Consider the following 24,111-nt stretch of genomic DNA (forward strand, 5'->3'; position numbering starts at 1 on the left):
CAGCCAATCAGCAACCTCGGGAAACCCCTTTCTGCACCCAGACAAGGAGGGGAACCCCACACCGGAAAGCAAGTACCCCAGATTCTACTGAACTGGTGCATTTAATATAATTTTAACCTCATTGAGGAACTCAGTGCGAGGGTTAATTAAGTGATTGATGGTTGTTCAGATCTATACAATGGCACATATTGCTGTAACTTGGGATTTCACATTTTCATTCTCTTAAACTAATTATTTTCCTCACTTTCTCTCTTTCTGCAACTTGTGTGTGAATGCGTGTGTTAGATTAGTTTATATGTCTTAGATTTATCCAATAAAGCCTTATTTATATTGAAAAGAGAAGTATCTTGTGTTTTGTGCTCACAAGTTAATGTCTTAAACTGCCGACCTTGTTACCGTACTAATTAATAGTGTTTTCACTATATTTTGGATATAAATATCCATTGCAGAATTGATGTCATACGGCTCGTTCACTGACTCGCTGGCCGTCTCCGTGATCAGCCGTAAAACAGTGATTCTGTCCTAATTCCCTTACATATTAATGGTGGAGTTCCCTTTAAAATCTTAAATGATTCCCTTTGAGCTAAATTGACCTGTTTCCCTTACACATGCGACATATAGCGTAACTGTGCCTCTGGTCTTTTGCCGATCCCATTTCCACTCACACCACCCCATGCTTTCCCGTCTGTCCTGTACAATAGAGGCATAAAAGGCCAAAATTATAACTTTTAAAAAGTTTCAAATATTATTAATGTTTCACTTCAGAAGACATTGATTCATTCACTGAGGTGGAGTGGATTTCTGTCATGATGGCTGTTGGTCAACATTTGAGCACCCAGAACAAAGAAACAAATAGTGCATTACTTTTTAAATTTTACATCTAAACATTTACATTATATTTAGTCATTTAGCAGATGCTTTTATCCAAAGCGACTTACAAATGAGGAGAATAGAAGCAATCAAAACTAACACAAGAGCAATGATACACAAGTGCTATAACAAGTCTCAGTTAGCTTAACGCAGTACACGCAGCAAGGTTTTTATTTTATTATATAATAAAAAGAAAACTGATAGAATAGCAAAAGAATAGAGCAAGCTAGTGTTAGAGGCCTTTTTTGCTTTTGTTAATTGTATAATAAATAAAAAGAAAACATACATAGAATACAAAAAGATTAGAGAAGCTAGTGTTAGTTTTTTTAAACAAAAGCATTCAAGTAAGAAAATCACATCAGTGTGTTCATTACAAATAAAATTATTATTAAAACTACAAAAGCAGTTCAATCATTAGATTAAACATGAAGACAGACGGCATATATACTAAGACCTACTGTAATGCAGGGATCTAATATAATGTCACACATCAGATGTTTTCCCCAACAGTTCCCCAAACGTTCACTTGAGACATAACAGATTATGTTTGCGTGAATAGCCTATTTAATACTATAATTCTGTGTATACAGTATGTGTATATTTACTGGCTGCTCAAAGGGCCTCCTGCTCTTCTCTGAGGCTGACTCTAAGGGCTTGATTGGGGACTCTAATGGCGTTTTTCCACTGCGTGGTACGACTCGGCTCGGCACGGTTTGTGTTTCCACTGCAGTTCAGTACCGCTTTAGAGTGGGCGGGATTATTCACATGTCATTATAGTTGCGCCGCCTCTACTGCCGCGACTCCTAAAAAAAACTTTTTAATTCCGCGTCGCCCCATTAAGCTCTCGCTGGATCCGCTCCTCTGCTATCAACGAGAGGAACGTCTGTTCTTCCTCAACAGACAGCAAAACTTTTTGGTCGTTAAAAAAAGGTGCGCTTGTTCAAAACAGTTGCGTTCGAACCTTTGTTGGCTGTGTTGATTTAAATCTAGCGGTTCTGTTGTGTTTGTGTCACAAGTTCAGTGACGCAGGTAGTGACGATTCTCTCCGGACAATCCGTGATCAGCAGAGTTTACACGTCACATTTTGGTAACGGTACGGTTCTCTTGGAACCCCAACCGAGGTGGTACTAAAGAAAGTACCAGGTACTGTACCCAGTGGAAAACCCCCAAAAGTGAACTGTACCAACTGGACAGTGGACTGGGTTCAGATGGCATTGTTCATACCACGACACAAAGTGATGCCAATGCAAGGCAATAATTTTCCCATTGAAACTCAGAATTGTCTCAATAACCTCAGTTGAGAGAATCTATGAGCTGGTCAGACCCACAGTTTCCAAATTTCCGGCTGGGGCTAGTAGATCGAGCCTGCACTTAAGACAGAAGGTCACTCTGGATAGAAATGTCCCAAGGAGATCCATCCAGGAGAGACATTAGATCTGAGAACCAAACTCAGGCTGGCCAGAATGGAGCTAACATACTAAAGCACATGTAAAGCACTTGAATTTAATTTTAACTGTAGTGTGTTATTCAATATTTGATTTAAAGTTGATATGTTTTAAATGCACTAAATTGCAACTCCATAAATACCAATGTGTAGTTACACTTATATTTAAATGGATTATAAATGTTTACCCTACATGCTTTTTCAATGCACTTTAACCATATTTCAAAGACAATAGAAGTAACTTTAAAAGAAGTCCTACTTAAGTGGGTCAAAAACATCACTTTTAAGTTCAGCTTATTGTATTTATATAACTTTAAACTATAATATATTTCCATTCAAATCCCATTAATCTGGAAGACTGAAAACTGCATAAATCCATATCGAAACAGCCACAGTGTCACAACTCAACATGTCTGGAGCACAGTATTAACTGCTACGCCACCATTGCAAATACAAGTTATCATACATTTGGTAACACTTAATATTCAGGTCCAATTCTCACTATTAACTAGTTGCTTATTAGCATGCATATATCACATTGGCAGTTTATTAGTACTTATAAAGCACATATTAATGCCTTATTCTGCATGACAGTGTTTTAGATCCTTTAACCCGACCCAATACCTTAAACTTAACAACTACATTATTAACTATTCATGAACAGCAACTATTCAAGTTTATTGAGGGAAACTCTTAGTTAATAGTGAAGATGTAACCCTGGAGCACAAAACCAGTCATAAGGGTCAATTTATGGAAATGTAGATGTATACATAATTTGAAATAAATAATCTTTCCATTGATGTATGGTTTGTTAGGATCGGACAATATTTGGCTGAAATACAACTATTAGAAAATCTGGAATCTGAGGGTGCAAAAAAATCTAAATATTGAGAAAATCATCTTTAAAGTTGTTCAAATTAAGTTCTTAGCAATGCATATTACTAATCAAACATTAAGTTTTGATATATTTACGGTAGGAGAAATATCTTCATGGAACATGATCTTTACTTAATATCCTAATGATTTTTGACATAAAAGAGAAATGTATAATTGTGACCCATACAATGTATTGTTAGCTATTGCTACAAATATCCCCCAGCGACTTAACACTGCTTTTGTGCTTTCTTGTTCTACTGTAGGTGTTCTTAAGAACTGCTGTATATATTGCATAGTGAATTATTCAACAGCGACAACAACTGCAACACAATCTTGAGCAAAATCAGTGACAGAAAATATAATTTCAAACATGCTTCAAATAAACTAAATTTGACCTCTGTCTCAATGGCCCTAAACAGCATCTGTGTTTCTGGTTCTTTCTGAGACCGAGGCAAACAGTATGAGGCAGGCAGCAGGGTGTATCGGTCTGAAGGCTGGGAACAGCCAGACAGAGACACAGAGATGAAAGCCTTGCGGATGAAAAGATGGTGAAAGTGCTGAATTCAGATCAGCTCCACTCGGCCCTGAAGACCAAGATGAAGGTGGAGAAAGAACAGAGTGTTTAGAGCTCTCAGGAGTGTGCAGGAGATCATCATCACACTCCCCTGTACTTCATCGCTCTCACACCCACAGAAGCTGAAGTCTCTCAGCCACGTTCCTGCTGCGGATCAGAAGATCACGCTGGATTTCAAGAACATGTTCTAGATGCAGGGTTTGTATAGATTTGATGAGAGTGAAATTTAAGCACTTTCAAGCAGTGGCACTTCTTGAAGAGCGAGGAGGCTGTTTATGATGAACTATAATAATTATTATAAACTGAATTAATATTATTCATTATTTGCTGCTCATTGCAAAGTTCTGGCTAATAAATGACTTTCAGGCAGGACAAATACCGTGACTGAAAGCTAAATGTTCAATAAATACATTATAAAACAGCTCAGAAGTAGACTAGAGTAAAATAAAATGCTATATGAATGGCAGGCCACAATTTTTTTTTATATATATATATATATATATGAAGTATCCTTTTAAGTATGCATGAATAGTGTGTTGTAGAAATGAGTTGACTTTTAGTCCATTTGATGTTTAGACACTTTCCAGACTGAGATATACATACACTACCTGTAATAAAGCAAGGCCAGACACAACGGGTAAGTGAAAGACAGGATGGTTTATTGGTACAGGATGTGGAGGAGTGGGACGGGTGAGGTTAAGGCAGGTGAGTGTCAACAGAGTGAATGATTCCAGGGTTCTAATCTGAGTTCTGAGGGTGAGTGTCTGATGCTGGTTTCGTTGGAGATCATGGAACTGCTTCCAAGGAGCCTTTGGAGGATCGCGGGAGAACCAGAAGGTAAGTCTTTCGAGGAAAATATCGTATAGAGAGTCCAGGGCAGTCCATAGGAGTGAACGGGAGACCGGACAGTGAGTGACTGTGATGTGTGTGCATTTGTAGTGTGGCTTGATTGGTGACAGCAGGTGCGGGTGATCAGAACTCAGGTGACTGTGATCGGGTGATTATCCGGGCTGGTGACTGCAGTGACTGTGATGAATCCCTGACACTACCAGTAAGACTTTTGTTTTTTTAAGAAGTTTCTTATGCTCATCAAGGCTGTATCTATTTGATCAAAAATACAGAAAAAAAATTAATTTTGTGAAATATTATTGCAATTTAAAATAACAGTTTTATATTTTAATATACTTTAAAAATGTAATTTATTTCTGTGATGCGCAGCTGTATTTTCAGCATCATTACCACAGTCTTCAGTGTCACATGATCTTCATCTATACTTCATGGAAATGCAATATACAATAGCAACATTAAGCACAGTGAACACAGATGACTGTCATACATCATCATATAACACTGAAATCATCCAGACAGTGAGAATGATGTGTGTGAACATTGATGCTGATAAAATGTCTTATATATGATGCTGAAACACTGCCTTATATAAACCTGCAAATGAATGTGACTGATATTTGGGTCCAGTATGGTCCACATTAAAGGGATAGTTCACCCAAAAATGAAAACTCACCCTTATATCATTCCAAACCCTTGTTTATCTTTACAAATGACACTATTTTTAATGAAACCTGAGAGATTTCCATTGAAAGTCCACACAACCAAAACTCTGACACTTTAAAACGGTCATTAAAACATACACAATCTCTAATCGAGAATCCATGTTCTGACGGTTAAACAAGTTTGTTACACAAGCACTTTCAAACGTCAAGCTACTTTTTAGTGTGGCTGATGTGTGTGCATGTTAATCTGTGAATAAAACTCTACAATAAATGTGTTAACCACATAAAGCGACAGTGTCTCTTCAGAAGACCCGGATCAAGCTGTTGGATTCATGTGGATTAATTTCACACTCTATTTGTCGGGTCTCGGGTCTGATCACCTGTCTCTTGTTGTCTCTGTGTTTGTGTGTTGCGCGTGGCTTGTTTTGACAGCTCGCCACGTGAGCATGTCAGCATGATCGTTGTCCCTGCCCTCCTTGTTTCACACCTGGTTCTGGTCATCTCATTAGCTTCCCCTTATAGCTCCTCGTGTTTCTCTGTCTGTTGTCAGATTGTTGTGATTATTCCCTTGCTCTGACTGTCCGTGTATTTTCGCTCACCAGTTCTGTCTTGTCTCGTCCAGGCTCCAGTGCTCGTAGCAGTCTGTTTATTTGTTCCGCACCTCTCTGTGCGTTCAGGAACCGTGGGCTTCCTCCGGCATCCGCCTACCCTGGGACTCCGCGGTCTCGTTGTTGGGCTTCTCAGCCCCTCGCTCGGATTAGCGAGCTGCCCCTCTGGCTCCGTCTCCTCTGCCGCTGTTGCGGCTTGTTCCAGCCACTGCTCTCCACCCATCAGTGTGGTTGGGCTTTCCACGTCCATACGAACTGTCCGCGAAGGTGCTTATTGCCCGCGGTGATAATCTCTGCACAATAAAGCACCTGTTGAACCCGCACCTGAATCCAGTCTTGTTTTCCGTGACACTATTTGTGTGCTTTTTAATGTGTGTAAGTTTTGATTGCATAGACTTTCAGTGGACAGACAAAAAGGATGAGAGACTATTAAAAGTAACTTCATTTGTGAAGATAAATCACAGTCTTATGGAATTGGAACAACATTTTTGAGAGAACATTCCCTTTTAAGTTTAGTGACCACACCAGACTCACTTAGAGATGTTTAAATTACAAAATGAAACTGGATTCTTACGTTTTCTGAATAAAATGTTGTTGTTGACCTGTGCGGAACTCAGAGTCATAATGCTAGTGTTCAGAACATCAGAACGTTTTTGGTTGGCGTTTTTTCTCCAACTGTTTTTCAGTCCAGCAGGGGAAAACTTATCACTTAGTAAAATACCAGCACACTCTCCTCGACAGCACACATGATCTGAGCCCATTAGGTTTTCTATAGGGTTAGAGGTTTATTCAACTCTGGAGCACACTGTGTGTTAGTAAGAGCAGTGACGGTGGATCTCATCTCTTTGATATTCTCCTCCAGCAGGCTCTTCTGAGCCCAGTGGACTGCACTCAAACACCAGCTGTAGGAATCAAACGGCCTCACCTCAGGCTCATTATTCACACTGTCTGCCTCTCTAAAAGCTCTCCTCAGGGTCTGCAGCGATCAGGAGCACGGGCCATCAGTCAAAAACACACCCACTGCACCCATTCGTTTATTATTGCCATTGGCTTGCAATACACATTAAGAGCATGAAAGCACCTCAGGTTCAGTCTCAGAGACACACTCACTCTGTGTTAAATGCGGTTATGGCTTGCTCTTAATTTTCTTTGCTGCCTTATGACTGTTGTAATTCTCCCCTGGAGGGAGTCATAATTAACCGTCAGTTTGTTTGTGAAGCCGCCGTGTTTCTGTTTGCATGTTCAGTAAAAGAGCATTTACCCTCCACTTACTCCACATTCTACATAATAAACAGGTGTTTAGTCTAGTCTAGTCCAGCCACATTTATTTGCACAGTGCTTTTCACAATGCATGTTGTTTCAGTTGGAGTTGGGTGATAGATTATTACATAGATTATTACATAGTATATAACGCATTGCTGTATGTATGTGGATACTTATACATCCAACTTTATCGCTGGGTGAGAATATAGATGACATTTTTCGACAATTTCACAATCAGTTGAGATTTACTTTATAGTATGTACTGCTTAACATGAGTGTATCGGGATAAGGTTGTTTATAATTTGATAATTGAGTTATTTAATTTTCAGAATAATAGCTTTCACTTCATGCTCATAGCTTTGATTTAGAAACATACAGTAAACATGCCAAATCTCAAATCTGATCCATAAATCCCATATCCACAGAGACTCAGCCCCGTGTGACTCTCCGATGGAAACCAATGACTTCCGGTCTGTTGTAAGCCGTCACAAGCAAGCTTTTTTTTAGATGAACTGAAATGTACTCAAATCAAAATGATTTCTTTCTTACTGCATTCACCCATCCATCAGCTGAACCTTTCCTTCCACCGTCCCACTCATGAGGGATGACACATAATCAGAGACACTGATATGGGAGCCCTGTGTTCTCTAGATAGAAATATGGAGAGTCTGAGGAGAAGAATCAATCCCTCTTTCTCTCCCACTCCTCTGTTCTTTAGCTTTAACAAACCCAGACTCAAAACCTGCAAAGTCTGAAATATGTTGCTACTGGTGCAATCTACTGCACTTTTTTCAGGTGACACACCCACACTTTGTTCTCTCCAGTGCATATGTGGCTTTATTAAACAGCCCAGTGTCATGTCTTGGCAGACCAAATCTGCTATACACAAGTACGGACTTGCTATAGCCAACAGAACCACTCATGAGGAATGACACATAATCAGAGACACTGATATGGGAGCCCTGTGTTCTCTAGATAGAAATATGGAGAGTCTGAGGAGAAGAATCAATCCCTCTTTCTCTCCCACTCCTCTGTTCTTTAGATTTAACAAACCCAGCCTCAAAACCTGCAAAGTCTGAAATATGTTGCTACTGGTGCAATCTACTGCACTTTTTTCAGGTGACACACCCACACTTTGTTCTCTCCAGTGCATATGTGGCTTTATTAAACAGCCCAGTGTCATGTCTTGGCAGACCAAATCTGCTATACACAAGTACGGACTTGCTATAGCCAACAGAAACACAGCTGTGGGCATGTCAGATATGCTAGACAGGTGGAGCTGGGGGAGGTGGAGGGTTTACTTCTTTTTTTTTTTTAAGTCCTGGATTGCCTGTGACAGCCTGGTAATTCATCATCTTTATTTATATGTATCGTTATGTATTTGTGAGGTAGTTAGCCTATTATATTAGTGTTTAACTGAAGACGACACAGAAAGCTGTTTATGTCGTTATGTTGTTAACATTTATGCATTTTACACATGTTATATTTCATTGGTTGGGGCAAACAAAGTTTAGATACTTGGAGTTACTACAGTTATAACTGACAAAGGATAAATTATGCGGTTTCATGTAAACTATAAGTATTCATGTATCCACATACATTTTTTGCATGTCTGTTTGACAGCCTACATCAGGGTTCCTCAAATCTTACCCTGGAGGTCCAATGCGCTGCAGAGTTTAGCTCCAACCCTGATCAAACTCAGCTACCTGTGATTTTCTAATGATCCTGAAGATATTGATTAGCTTGCTCAGGTGTGTTTGATTAGGGTTAGAGCTAAACTCTGCAGGAAAGTGGATCTTGTGGGCCAGATTTGAGGATCCCTGACCTACGTCCTTCATAGATGAACTGCTGTGATTTAGGATAAAAATGTATAAAATCTCTAACAGACAAAGCAATAGTGACACATGTGCATTGTGACATTACTTTTAGATCCAATATAGTCAGCACAGCATCATCAATCTGTCTGAAAATCTTGCCTCGAATTATATCTCGTTAAAAAACAAATCTGAAGTAAAATAAAGCAAACAAATGACCAGGTTATTAATGACGTGATTTGGAACTTTATCAAAAATAATGTTCATTCACTTTTTCCTAATGTATCCTTCATAGATGAACTGCTGTGATTTAGGATAAAAATTTATAAAATCTCTAACAGACAAAGCAATAGTGACACATGATAAACACACTGTTCCTCACACTTGTGCATTGTGACATTACTTTTAGATCCAATATAGTCAGCACAGCATCATCTTTTAGTTTCAATCTTTCTGAAAATCTTGCCTCGAATTATATCTCGTTAAAAAACAAATCTGAAGTAAAATAAAGCAAACAAATGACCAGGTTATTAATGACGTGATTTGGAACTTTATCAAAAATAATGTTCATTCACTTTTTCCTAATGTTAGGATCAGAAGGCATTGATCTTCTTCTGCAGAGGCGGTCTTTCACTGCACTATGATGTCATAATGTGACATATTCCAAAACGAGTCATTTTATCAGCTTGGTAATGTAATGGTGAAGTAAAGTTTGAATAATTAAAACTATTAATTTGTCTATGTATTCAATATGTATTATGGCCATATTTGGTTCAGTTTGACATTGTTGAATAATATTGTTATGCATGTGAACATATGCGCAATCTCTCTCTCTCTCTCTCTCTTCCTTATTATTTCTCTGATTTCAACATTCCAATAGACCTGGCCATGTTTGCCAAAGGCTATAGTGTTAAAGAATAAAGAATATGGTACCAATTTTAACTCATCCTCCAGCAAATGAACATTTTATCAGCTTGGTAATGTAATAGTGAAGTAAAGTTTGAATAATTAAAACTATTAATTTGTCTATGTATTCAATATGTATTATGGCCATATTTGGTTCAGTTTGACATTGTTGAATAATATTGTTATGCATGTGAACATATGCGCAATCTCTCTCTCTCTCTCTCTCTCTCTCTCTCTCTCTCTCTTCCTTATTATTTCTCTGATTTCAACATTCCAATAGACCTGGCCATGTTTGCCAAAGGCTATAGTGTTAAAGAATATGGAATATGGTACCAATTTTAACTCATCCTCCAGCAAATGAAACATTGATGGGGAATAGAGCAAACGCAGAAGAGTAATAGTGTGAGCCGAGCTCTATCAGTGGATGCAGGAGTGTCAAGCTTGTGCTTAAATTGGACAGGGAACATTAGCTCCAGAGGAGAAATATAAAGTATGTGAATTACAGCACTACACCTTCTTCCAGAACACAATGTTCACCTGTAAATCTCCTCACCAGCCTGCATTCCTGTTTACAGCGTGTGTAATGCCTGAACCATGGGATCAAAGCATACATAAAACAGTGCCTGATTTGCAGAGCTGGTTTAAAACAGTGTTATCACATCTAGTGTGAGTGCATCGTGCATGTGTGTGCATTAAATATCACTTGAGTCACTGATACAATACAATACAATACAGTGCAATCACAGAAACTGAATGGACTACTTTTTTCTTAGCATTACTTTAGCTTTGAGAAAATGCAGCACAGACATTCTGCCAAAAATCCCCTTTTGTGTTTCACGGAAAAAATAAAATAAAGACACGACCTTTCATTTCCCACAGCACTGCTTTAGTGAGTAGTACCGTACATATCAGAAACGTACTGTTATTGAACCTGTTGAATACACTTGCGCACTTCAAAATAGGCTGTATATTTAAAATGTAATGTACAAAAACACATTTTAATAATAATGAACAGAAGGAACGGTACAGTGACACGCTTTTAGTTTACACTTGGGGAATATTGTGCCCAAGTACTGACCTTTTTCAAAGCTTATCCCATGAAGTATTTTTTGTCAAGTACAGACTATTGAAGCTGTATGGCAGATGAAGTCTCAAAACCTCTTTCTGAAGATGATGTTGTGAAATTTCAAAATGAAAGAGCAAAGGGCTGGTATAAAGGTGTGCATCAGAAGAACTACAGTAACTACAGTATATTGACTGATAACTGGTCAGCACATTTAATTTACCTATTTATTACACTAAAACTTTCAAATGTCATGTGAGTTCATCCAATTTGGTGATTGCTGGCAGAACTGATACTAATCAGACAGTCTACTAATACTCTAATGACAGTTTGTTGACAACTGCAGAATTATTGTCAACAGAATGTTCAAAAGGGACCATCACAATAAAGTGTTACCAATATAATTGATAATTGGTGACAAGCTAAATATTCTCAACCTTTTAATAGTATTCAACCCAATACTCAAACTTTTAGAGCACAAATAAAACATTTGATCACAGTCACTAATGAAAACATAACATTTAAATTGAAGTTTTGCAATAATATCATGTTAATACGTATAGAAGACTAAACTTACAAAGCAGTTCTGCAAGCAAAGATTTAGAGGTGTGGATTTGTGTGTGTGCGTGCGTGTGTGTGTGTGTGTGTGTGTGTGTGTGTGTGTGTCACACATCCTCCAGACCCTGTTAAATGACTGTGGCGGTTTGCGCTGCAGCTCCATCAGATTTATGAGCGAGTGTGTAATGGGGAACACAGAGTCCAGGTGCGACCGAAGCTTCAATCTCACAGGCTTCATAACAATAATAAAACTATCCAATACACCCACACTCTCACAGCCACATGCATTCAAACTGAATACAGCATCCAGTGTTCTTCTACTCCAAAAGTACACCAGCAGCAATATGAGGCTGTGATATGAGTGTCAATGCAGGATAAGATTCACCCTCAACATACAACAATAATCACTGGAATACAGGTGGTAAAATATGATCCCAGTCTACAGGAGCTAAAAATAGAGACTTCATCTTAACTATATTTTCAGTAGCATGCTCAGCTGTTGTTAAAATATTCCAGCCTGTTCCAGCTTTTTTGTCACACTGCACTGCAGTGAATGTCCTGTTCATTTCAGCAAATTGGTTTATTTGGATGCTTTGTTTCAGTCCACCTGTTCAAACCATTTAAAGGACCAGTTAATTAAAAAATGAAACCTCTGTTAGTGACTTACTTTCATGCCTGTTCTTTTGCCTTTGTTTTGTGTTTGGGCTTTTAAGTTGTTTGGTTTCTTGTTTCCTGCGCTTGTTTTGTAGTGTTTTTGTTGATTATCACCTCAGGTGTTTGTTGCTATCCTGTTAGTCAGCTACTCTTGGGTTTGTATATATAGCCCTTGTGATTCTTTTGTTCTTGGTCCAGTCTTATTTTGTTCATGTGTTACACCTTGGATGGACTGTTTTGTGTTTATGTTCCGAGTGTTTTGGCTTTTGTTTGGCCTTGTTTCCTATTCTTAATAAACTACTTGCACTTAGATCTTAACCTCTAATTCTCCATTGTTTCCTGCAAAGCATTGCAAAGCACAGGAGAACTTCTCATGAAAACGTTACACATAATTCACAACACATGCATATGCACATGAATTTATGTATGTGGTTTCAGGTGTTTCAGCATGAAAGCTTTGGTGAATCATGTTTGTTTGTGTAGTGAATAAGACCCATTGATTTTATCTTCTGCCGTAACTTTGAAATCTCATTTGTGATACCATCAATGACCAGAAAATCTCGTAACTAGTTGTGGCCCAGCGGTGTGCTGCAAAATATCACACTGAAACACAAAGAAGCAACCTAAAACGCTTTTCAGAAAACATGCTCACTGTACGTGTGAGATGAGTATGTGAGCACATGTAATGATCTGCATCTATCAAAGCCAAGCAGAACCTCTGGTTCATGTATTACTCTAACACGCTCTCTCACGTCTCCACTCCGCCTCCTCTGACACACACTCGCTGTGTCTCCCCAATATCAGCCTCAGACATACGCCATAAATCTCCAAATCTCGTAAATAGTTGTGACGTGGCCCAGCGGTGTGCTGCAAAATATCACACTGAAACACAAAGAAGCAACCTAAAACGCTTTTCAGAAAACATGCTCACTGTACGTGTGAGATGAGTATGTGAGCACATGTAATGATCTGCATCTATCAAAGCCAAGCAGAACCTCTGGTTCATGTATTACTCTAACACGCTCTCTCACGTCTCCACTCCGCCTCCTCTGACACACACTCGCTGTGTCTCCCCAATATCAGCCTCAGACATACGCCATAAATCTCTGCCATCAAACTCCTCAACCAAAAATCAATGGCCAATTCAGAAGCATCGTTTGCAGGTTCAGGATTCTACCAGAGGAAATGCATGAAGAAATACACCCGTCTGCCACCATTAGGATACTAGTAGACGCTAAGCTAATAGGTTAATGCCAGCAGTGTTTAATGAGATGGTACCGATCAATGCAGTCAGGACCGCGATTTACAGTACGTTCCCTCACACGCTACCCATTAATCCTACCACCCGTTAGCGTCTAATTAGAAGCGAGCCAATGACGGATGGGGAAGCAAGCGGGCAGGTCAGAGATGAAGCTGTCATGTTTTTTCAACACTCGAGAGTGTCTGAGAAATTATGAAACAATCGTGCAGAGTGCTTACGCTGCGATTCCACAGGTCACAATGACAAATGGGCCTTCATCCGCGAGCGGAGCGTGAGTGTGTCCTCCAGCAGCTACACATGCTCACACGCATCAGAGAGATGCAACTAGGGCTGGAACGGTTCTTGGTAAAAAATCGAACCGTACGGTTCTCCACACACGGTTCGGCACGCGCTAGGACCGCGGTTCAACTTAAATCTGACAACGCATCTGTTATATGGTTTGCTACAAATAACACGTAAAACAAACAGGGCTCGGCTAATGTATGTTTCTGTTAATGGATGCGCATTCTGGCTTCCCAGTACATTACCACAACAGCGATGAAATAAAAAAAGTGGACGAACCATTCACTGTTGTTCAATGCGAATGCCATATGCTGGAATATGAGCATTTATTCCGTCATCACCCGGGAGCTGATAGCGTTGATATCTGTGTTTAAGCTAAACTCATGTAAGTTTTGCCAATTTAAACATTTAAGAGCCAGAGGACGCGAGCTCGCGCGCGCAGTGAGAAGATTTGTGCGTGCGCTCATCCGAAGCATGCAAAACCTATATTAAATTAATGTATGGGCATAAAAAGTCATAAAAACACTCAAATATATTTATGCCTATATGTAAACTTTATGTATGTTAAAATGTCAATCAATTAGGTTTTCAATGAGCTGATAGCGTTGATATCTGTGTTTAAGCTAAACTCATGTAAGTTTTGCCAATTTAAACATTTAAGAGCCAGAGGATGCGAGCTCGCGCGCGCAGTGAGAAGATTTGTGCGTGCGCTCATCCGAAGCATGCAAAACCTATATTAAATTAATGTATGGGCATAAAAAGTCATAAAAACACTCAAATATATTTATGCCTATATGTAAACTTTATGTATGTTAAAATGTCAATCAATTAGGTTTTCAATACAAAATAAATGTTTGGGTTTTTTTGTAAATCATGACAGAAATATATTACTATTTACATGGAGGAACTTATAAGTTTCATTTTCAGGTCAAAAAAAAGGATGATTAAATCAGAGTTATTGGAATACTTGCTATATTGCAAGACACACACAAAAATTGCAACATGCATCAAATCCTAAACCAAATATTGTAATAAGATCACATTACAGCTAACTGGCGAATCCCACTCATGCACGCACAAATAAATCAGAGGAGGATGTAATGTACAATTCGATAAGCAATAAAGAAAATCCTTTCTTACTTTCAATACAGGATCACTAATGGAAGAGATTGTTGGAAGGCCTTGAACAAACACACCCTCCATTAGTCTATTGATGAGCTGTAATGATAATGGCTCATGTCTCTGCACACATCATGCAGTCTTTTACAGCCGATACGCTTCTGCTGATGCTCGTAATGGAGTTTATATCATGAGTCTACTACTATTCATAGGGGAAACACATTTGGGAAGTTTGCTAAGCCAAACTGGACAAACATATCAAATGCACAAGAATCAACTCACAACGCACAACTCTAACATAACATAAAGGAGCTTTCCACAGCGGTGCAAACCTGAAATGACAATAGCATGAAAAGTACCTAGTTTCTAATGCATCCAATGTCTGAAAAATTTAGATTTTGGCATGGTCAATCTCGGAGGTCTTGTATCCAATAGTTAAAACCATAATTTGTTGAGAGGATCTTCAGTGTAGTCCAGAAATCATGCTATTGTGTGTGTGTGTGTTCAGTGTGTAAATAATGGATGTGTGTGAAAGGTTAGCGCACTGCATCACTCCACAGTAAACAGGTCACGGCTCAACCTACACGTCACTCAGTCTGAAGGTTTCTCCTCAGCCGCCGATGATGAATTCTGGGTTCTGTGCCTGTCCTACATGCGACTCCAGACTGAGTTCGTCCAGCGCAGACTGAAGTGTGTGGAGCAGATGGTGTCAGTCTCTGTGAAGAGCTTTATTCCTGCGCTGTGATTGTCACGTAGCAGTTCAATCACGAAACACTGTGATTTATTCAATTGTGCTTCTCGTTAGAAGAGCCGTGAAAATGTAGAGCTGTACTGACAAACAGCTTGGTACAAGAAAAACAAACTCCAAACTGTTTTTTTAAACAATATGTTTCAAGATGAATTCTTAGAAGAATTACAAATGTCTGTTGTGTTCAAAGAAATTGAGTATATATAGGAAAACTAAAGCTGTTGATTAGTTGTGGCGTTAAACTCTGAATCATTGAAACGTTTTTAAAACGAATCCCAAGCCGTTTAATTTTGACGTCAACATGAAACATTAGCATATTGTCCACCCACTTGTTGGTCTTTTCGCTTGGTAAGAATGGAAATGCAAATTCGGTAACGCTGTACACAAAGCAGCACTGTGCTCACAAACACTGCTTTAGCAGGCATTAAAGGCGAGATCCAATCAGATCAATCACTGCAGATTAGCATCACGCAAAGGAGGGGTTTGGAAAAAATGAATCGTTGAGCTAATTGTTTGGGAGTCATTGAGGAAATGAGGTAAAAATAAATGCATATTATAAGACAATGAAAGTGTTTTTGAGCTTGCATGCATGTCAACTTGTTGTTGTGGACTCCCAAAACCAAAATATGAACCTTTCCTAACCTATAATAGGGGCACTTTAAATATAAACCTTGGTTAAACGATTTATGTGTCAGTACTTTTTGAACGTTCCCAGCACATTTTAAGAATACCGAGACAATACTGATAACCATGATAATTCTGGTCTAATCATGATAAGAAATCTTCAGACCGTGGCATGATGTATATATATATATATATACTGTATATATAGCCTATACTAATATGTATGTTTACATATGTGTAATACATTTTTGTCCATATATGTCATGTAGATGTATGTCCATCCTAAAACCGTGTTGATATTATATAAAATATAGTAATTATAAAAGATAGACATGTATTAAAAAAATTATTACAAAAACATGATATATACATAAGTGAAATATATGGGAATATCACTCTTGATATAGGGCAATATATGTCATATATTACATTTCCATATGGGAGTTAATCTGATTTTATGTTTTTATGAGTCTTTTCATTTGTCCGCATTCATAGGTAGAGACTCCAAACCTGAAATGAAAGGCGTATCTGCTGTTGTTACTGCCACACATCTGCTCTCAAACGTGAGTTATCTATATTTAAAAACACTGCACTGCAAAAACATGCCAACACTTTCATAGGCAAAATAAAATAAATAAAAATCAATACATATCAGCTCTTTTTGCAGCAATATCCTGCATAATTCCCCTGAAATGAGTAAGGTGACTCAAGACAACCTGCTGAATTATTGAAAATTAATGTGTGGCAGGGCAGAGGTGGTGATGTGGCCCGTTGAAAGAGGACGAAAATTAGAAAGAGGGAAAGAAGCAAGGTTTTGTTTTAAGATCTGGTGTCACAGCATGTTTAAGGCAGTTAGGGAAGAAGACAGTAGACAACAATTTGTTGATGGCCAATAACAGACCAAAACTGACTGTTTCAATAATTTGTTGTGCTAAAATATTGCTATAATACCAAACAGGTAAGGGGGAAAAAAGGTGAGAACATTGCGCAGATCGGGGGCATGCTCCACATAGAATTTATTTTAAAGATATTTGCTTTACATGCTAATTTGTAGTTACTTTAAGGTGTTTTTTTATATTTTGTATTACCTTATATGTCCAAAACTGTAATTTTTCTCACAAAAAAACAACAACATTTTTTAACACCTTGTTGCAACATTTTACAAAAATCAAGAGAAATTTGGTCAAAATCTCATGTTATAAAAGATGAAGTGCTATTTAAGACAATATTGGCTGATTAGATGGCAATGCTGACCTAAAATGCTAAATGTGTGCCCTCTCTCTCTTCACCGTTCCCACATCTCAGACCTGAAATACATCAAATATTACCCTTTTTAGACATAGTTTCTGAAGTAAAGAGTAAAGGAAATACTATATAAACATAATAGTAGCATAAACTTAGCCAGTAGTTTGACCAACTAGCAGCTGCCAAGGAGTAACCACTCTTACTCTTCCAATACAAACAAGACCAATCTACCTTTTCATAACTGAATTAAAAAAGTTATGACTTGAAGTGTTACACTTTCTCATTGGATCTAAGCAAATCTCACAGGTGACCTATTTTGATCTAAAAAAAAGTGAGTTGTCACTGAAAGGTGAGGAGTTAGCATCTATACACTCTTAAAAATAAAGGTGCTTCATGATGCCATAGAAGAACCTTTTTGTCTAAATGGTTCCATAAAGAACCTTTAACATCTGAAGAACCTTTCTGTTTCACAAAAGGTTCTTTGTGGCTAAAGAAGGTTCTTCAGATTACAAAAAGGTAAGAAAGAGATGGTTCTTTAAAGAACCTTTGACTGAATGCTTCTTTGTGGAACCAAAAATGGTTCTTCTATGGCATCGCTTGAAGAGTGTTCTTATTTTTAAGAGTGTAGAAAGAGCAGAACTCGACTCTCAAGGGCTCGTGAGCCAATGAAATTCATCTTGTAAACCTTGAAAAGCAGCATTTGCTCAGAGATTTGCGGTAGGCCGTTGTCGTCTGTGAACACTTCACTGCACACTCAAGATCCAGACACAACAAGACAATCACCTCTTCATTAATCAATCAGCAAACGTCACCTAATTAAGCAGTAATCAGGCAGCAGTGCATGAGGCCAGCTCAGATGTAAGAGTGATCCACAGAGACGCTCTTACCTCAACGGCGCGGCGCTCGAGCTGATCCATCTCGTCCTGATGTCTGAACGCAGAATCCAGGCCAGGCTCTGTGGATTCTGCGACACGAGGGACACAAGGCCATGTTTTTAAAGGTGTAGATATACTCATATAACATGTAAGGTGCATATGAAAGACGTTTCAAACCTGATCGACCTGAAATGTTAACAAATGAAGCTTCTTCAAACTGTTGTATGTGTTAAAACATGTATCATGTGTCGTGGAATAAAGATAATGGCTTCAAGTAGATGTTTGCTATAGTGTGAGATGACAATGACACTTTGACTTACACTACACTGTAAAAAAAAACTATGTAAAAGTTGTTTTGTTTACCTTACTTAGATACTCAAGTATTTGTTCACAACATATCCAAATGTTCTCCCAACTTTTCAAATTGAGTCATCTGAACTAACAGTTTTACATTGAACAATATTGCACAAGTTCACAGCATGCACAAAATGCGATAGGTTGCCTTGTTTTTTTGTTTTGTTTTTTTACAGTGTAATACAACAATTTAAGTAGCTGTCAACTTTTTTGTATTTGTGCTGACACTTTGACTTACACTACACTGTAAAAAAAAAACTATGTAAAAGTTGTTTTGTTTACCTTCCTTAGATACTCAAGTATTTGTTCACAACATATCCAAATGTTCTCCCAACTTTTCAAATTGAGTCATCTGAACTAACAGTTTTACATTGAACAATATTGCACAAGTTCACAGCATGCACAAAATGCGATAGGTTGCCTTGTTTTTTTGTTTTGTTTTTTTACAGTGTAATACAACAATTTAAGTAGCTGTCAACTTTTTTGTATTTGTGAATATAATCTACTTAATGTCATAATCAAATAGAAACATGTCTGGAAAACTAATTTGTTCTTTAAAATCCTTGGCTTGATGGTAATGACGGCACTAATGGTGACAACTATGTTCTAAACAAATTGCAAATTGTACGCCTAAAAACAAGATTGAGTTGTAATGTGTAAAGGCCTAAGCAGAATTTACCTAATTTAAAAACGTTTTGTACATTTATTATGGAGAAGCTCAAAGGTTTGGATGGATGACAAGCCACAAAACTGAGAAACAGTTGCATTTACAAGATGAAAGGAAAATAAAGAAACAAATGTTTAAAGCTGCTACAATTTATATTTGAGAAAAATAGTTAAAAACTAAACATTTTTAAATGTCCTGACATAGCTGAAGAGTAATTTAGAAGCTACACTAAGCCTGTAATTTAGAGTTATTTTCAGATAGTTTAACACAGCTTTGAGACCAGTGTGTTTCTGTTGCATTCACATTCACACGTGTCCGTAAACTCTTACTCACATTAATAGCACATGGTGCATCCACTCAAATATTCTGTACATAGTAATAGTGACACTTGCCTTTGCAAACATCACCCACTGACAACATGCAGCATCTCTCAATATTAATAAGAGGACTCAAGCATGTTTAAAGTTTTCTCACTCACAGTCTTGTTCTCCAGCGGCGGTTCCTGCTCGCGATGCCGTGGACCTCCGTCTCTCTGCTGGTGACCGTTTCTATGACAACAGGTGCGGCTGATCATTTAGGAACAGTCTCAGATCTGGAGGGAAAACCACAGTGTGCTGACTACCAAATAAGTTCAGGAACACGATGTGAAATGACTTCAGTTTGATTAAATAATGTTTGCGAATGCAGGGAATAAAACATCTTCTCGGTTGATCTTTCCCTTTACATTTTGCAGTTACATGCTGGGATTTTGTAATATGTGTCCCTGCAGCACAAAAGCAGTGTTGAGTCGCTGGGGGATATTTTCAGATTATGCATAAATCTACATTTCGAAAAATTGACCCGCATGACTGCTTTTGTGCTCCAGGGTCACATATAATATCTAGTGCTGTCAAACAATTAATCGAGATTAATCACATCCAAAATAAAAGTTTTTGCTTACATAATATACACTCTTAAAAATAAAGGCGCTTTAAAGGTTCTTCACAGCAATGCCATAGAAGAACCATTTTTGGTCCTGAAAATAAAGTGTTACATTTCTTTTTATCCTCTAATTTCATTCCTCCCATGAGGTTGAGCTCATATAGTTTCAGAGGGTTTGTGGAGTAATGCAGTGCTGAACTAGCGGTCAGGTAATAACCTGGAGCACACTGAGGTGATATGTTCATCTGTCTGTCTCTGAGGAGCTTTCAGACTGAACATCAACCTCAAGATATTGACTGCACAACAAACAGTCCTTTAGAAGACGATAACACAAACCTGCACTGCGAGAAGACCACTGCACAACACGCACAGAAACCAACTATTAAAGGAACAGTTCACCCAAAAATTAACGTTTGAGTTTGTTTCTTCATCAGGTTTGCATCAGTGTCTCAGCCATGGATGCTCTGCAGTGAATGGGTGCCGTCAGAATGAGAGTCCAAACAGCTGATAAAAACATCACAATAATCCACAAATAATCCACAGCACTCCAGTCCATCTGTTAACATCTGGAGTAAAGTGATGCTTGATTTAGTAAACTCCACTATCATGCACACATCATTTCTGTGATGCAGACAGAAAAGCATCTGTGTGATGTGTGACTGTAAGCGCAGATACACCAGACAGCGATGAAGGGCAGAAAACAGCTCTGTTCACCTTAGAGATGCGCATTATGCATGCAGATTGCAAGTTCATTTAACATCTATAATTAAGCAGCTCATGAAGGGCAGAGGCTCGAGAGAGAAACTCTCTGATGATATAAGATGTAAGATACATAATCATGCACTCCGAGCAATGGAGAAAAACAAAGATGATGCAGTCATATTAAATCATGCATTTGAATTTAAGCTGATCTCGATCTTACCACATGAAGCGTATTTTGGATATTTTTTCTTCTGTATTTCTGCCTGGTACGATGCATGAAATTAACAATATTTAAACTCTTAAAACAATCATAACTGACAAACGACAGTGACTGGTTGCATTAATGAAGGAATAGATGGACTGAATTTGTTCACATTATTAACGCAGCACAGAACTAATATAACTAATATAAGGTACAGAGACTAAATATCAAACTATAGAGTTTCTACAGTAATGAAAGACAAAGAGCTTGATAACGCTGGTCAGAAGAAAGGAAGACACTGTGTTAGACACATTTAAACAACAGCGTTCACTAAGTGTCTGTCATTTAATGCATGGTAATAAAACACAGAGTGAGCAATAAATGTACATCACTCACTTTGTGTTTGTTTGATTAACTATATATAAATATAAACTTTCCTACAGCTATAATGTTAATAAATGCGGAAATGCATCAGCACACTCAGTAAAAAAGACTTCATAAACACAGTATTTAGCTGTGTCAGACAGTAGGCTGTTTTCTACTTTTCCACAAAAATATAAATAATAAAAAGAACATCAAAAAGATTGACACAGCCAGGAAGTGACATCATCTGGACTCTTTCCAGCAAGGCGGGCAGACGGGTAAATAATCCCACTCATTTTTCACTATCTATCAATTTTACATTTTTATTTTAAATACAATTTAAAAATATTATTATTATATTATTACAAATTTAAATTTTAAGTGTCTTAATATACAAGTGTATTATAAGTTTTACCTTTATTGTAAAGCTATGTATACTGTGTGTGTGTGTGTGTGTGTGTGTGTGTGTGTGTGTGTGTGTGTGTATGTGTGTGTGTGTGTGTGTGTGTATGTGTGTGTGTGTGTGTGTATAGACTATATAATTTAGACTAAATATGAAATCCTGTTATCTATTTTAAAATTTTATGGAATTATAATGGTGTACACTACCAGTCAAAACTTTTTGAACAGTAAGACTTTTTTTTTTTTAAGAAGTCTCTTTTGCTCACCAAGCCTGCATTTATTTGATACAAAACACAGCAAAAGCAGTAACATTCTGATATGATTAGAATGTATAACAGCTGTTTTCTATGTGAACATCTGTTAAAGTGTAATGTATTTCTGTGATGAGCAGCTGTATTTTCAGCATCATTACTCCAGTCTTCAGTGTCACATGATCTTCAGAAATCAGTATAATATGCTGCTCTGCTGCTCAACAAACATTTCTGATTACTACAATTATTATTATCAATATTTAAAACAGTTTTTTCAGGATTCTTTGATACATAGAAAGATCCAAAGATCAGCAAGTAAGAAAATTAAAATCTCAAACTCACATAAACTATATAAAACTATTCCGATTGACTTGCTAAGCCTGATAATCAGCATATGTTCTGATGATATGCAGCTCGTTGAAATAATAATGATAATAATAGAAATGCTTGATGATTGAAGAGTTGGCGCGCGTGTGGAGCGGCTCGGTGCTCCTGCTTCGACATCAACACATTCACACACAGAAGAAAGAGTGCAAATCACGCTCGACACGCGACGCGACGCGACGCGATCAGCGCATCAGGACACTGAGCTGAGGATGAGGATGGAGATGATGAAGCGCGGGTTTACCTGAGAGAAGCCGAGAGCGTCTTCAGCATCACCTCCGCGAGCGAGCGAGCGAGCGTCTGCCTCGCGCCGCTGCTGCAGGACAGCGCGTCCCGAGCGGCGCGTCAAGAGCGTCCAGCCAATCAGATCGTCGCGTCCGCGCAGCATCACACTCCATCAGCATCAGCATCAATCACCAACAGACGCTGCGGCGGGGCTAGTTGTCACAGGGTTTCTATCTCATTCTCAGCTGCAGCAAGACACTAGCAATCAAAGGCTGCTTTTCTTCAATTAATCACACTGGATAATTAACCCTTGGGTGAACACCACATTAATGAACTATGGTATGGATGTCAGGTTTTGTATTCTTATTTTCATTCATTTCAGTTTTCATCGACCAAGACCATTGTTTGTCTGTCCTGTTTTACAGATTACATTTAGTGTCTGAAAAGCCATAGTCAGTATGCTTTAATGTTGAAAACATATTTAACATGGACACACTTTTCAGTTTACACAAGATGCCATTGAGCACTTATGTCAAAGATTCCTTCTCTGATTTCCTTTCTCAAATAAATCTGTTAATACTTTACTATTAATGAACACAGAAACAAATGACATATTAACATTCTAGTAACTACTATTAACAAGAAGCTGATTAATGAATTAGCACTCATGCTGAATGTGGTTTATTTTAGCTAACCACTAATCTACTAATTAAAATGAATTTCTTCTGGAGTAATTAATTACTATAGTGCTGGGTTACCACGATTTTCACATTAGAATTAATTAATGCGTTAAGAATTCTTCTCATTAATTGTGAAACCATATGTAGTTTGGTAATAGTTTTCTGGAATGTATAAAAATAGTAGTTAGTTACTAATTAGCTGATGCATTGAAAGCTATTACTTTATAATTCGTTGATTGGAGTTGTTAGTTAATAGTAGCTACTGTTACTGGAAGTTTAAGTGTCGTCTAGTTGTGATTTCAGCATTCCTTGACCACAGTAACAGGGTTGAGAGTTTACACATCTCGGTCACACTATGACTTTCGCCTCAAACTCCTAGTTTGCTGGTTATCACTAGTAAGGTTGGTAGTTGTTAAGTTTAGGTATTGGGTGGATTAAGGGATCTAAGGCATTAATATGTGCTTTATAAGTACTAATAAACAGCCAATATACTAGTAATATGCATGCTAATAAGCAACTAGTGTTAACAACATCTCTGAAATTCACCAGATATTTAAGTCTAAAAAAACCACCAACAACAGCAAACACAGGGTTTTAACAGGGTTGCTGCTGTTTTACGCTATAGTACATTGTCTTAAAATGTGCACATTTACTAAAACAAGGAG

The 24,111-nt window shown here is 38.0% G+C and overlaps 1 protein-coding gene across 1 annotated transcript in view; it reads right to left on the reverse strand.

Annotated features, from left to right (window-relative positions):
• Positions 1-22,824, reverse strand: part of LOC107551288 (IQ domain-containing protein J) — a 56,363-nt gene extending 33,539 nt beyond the window's left edge. The window contains exons 1-3 of the mRNA XM_016232840.1: positions 22,786-22,824; positions 19,795-19,908; positions 18,308-18,384 (exon numbers count right to left, since the gene is read on the reverse strand). Of these exons, the coding sequence (XP_016088326.1) occupies positions 18,308-18,337 (30 nt within the window). The 5' untranslated portion in view covers positions 18,338-18,384; positions 19,795-19,908; positions 22,786-22,824. The remainder of the gene's footprint in view (positions 1-18,307; positions 18,385-19,794; positions 19,909-22,785) is intronic.
• Between the last annotated feature and the right edge of the window lie 1,287 nt (positions 22,825-24,111).

This window comes from Sinocyclocheilus grahami, unplaced genomic scaffold, assembly GCF_001515645.1.
Source record: "Sinocyclocheilus grahami isolate Dianchi unplaced genomic scaffold, SAMN03320097.WGS_v1.1 scaffold419.1, whole genome shotgun sequence".
Lineage (NCBI taxonomy): Eukaryota > Metazoa > Chordata > Actinopteri > Cypriniformes > Cyprinidae > Sinocyclocheilus > Sinocyclocheilus grahami.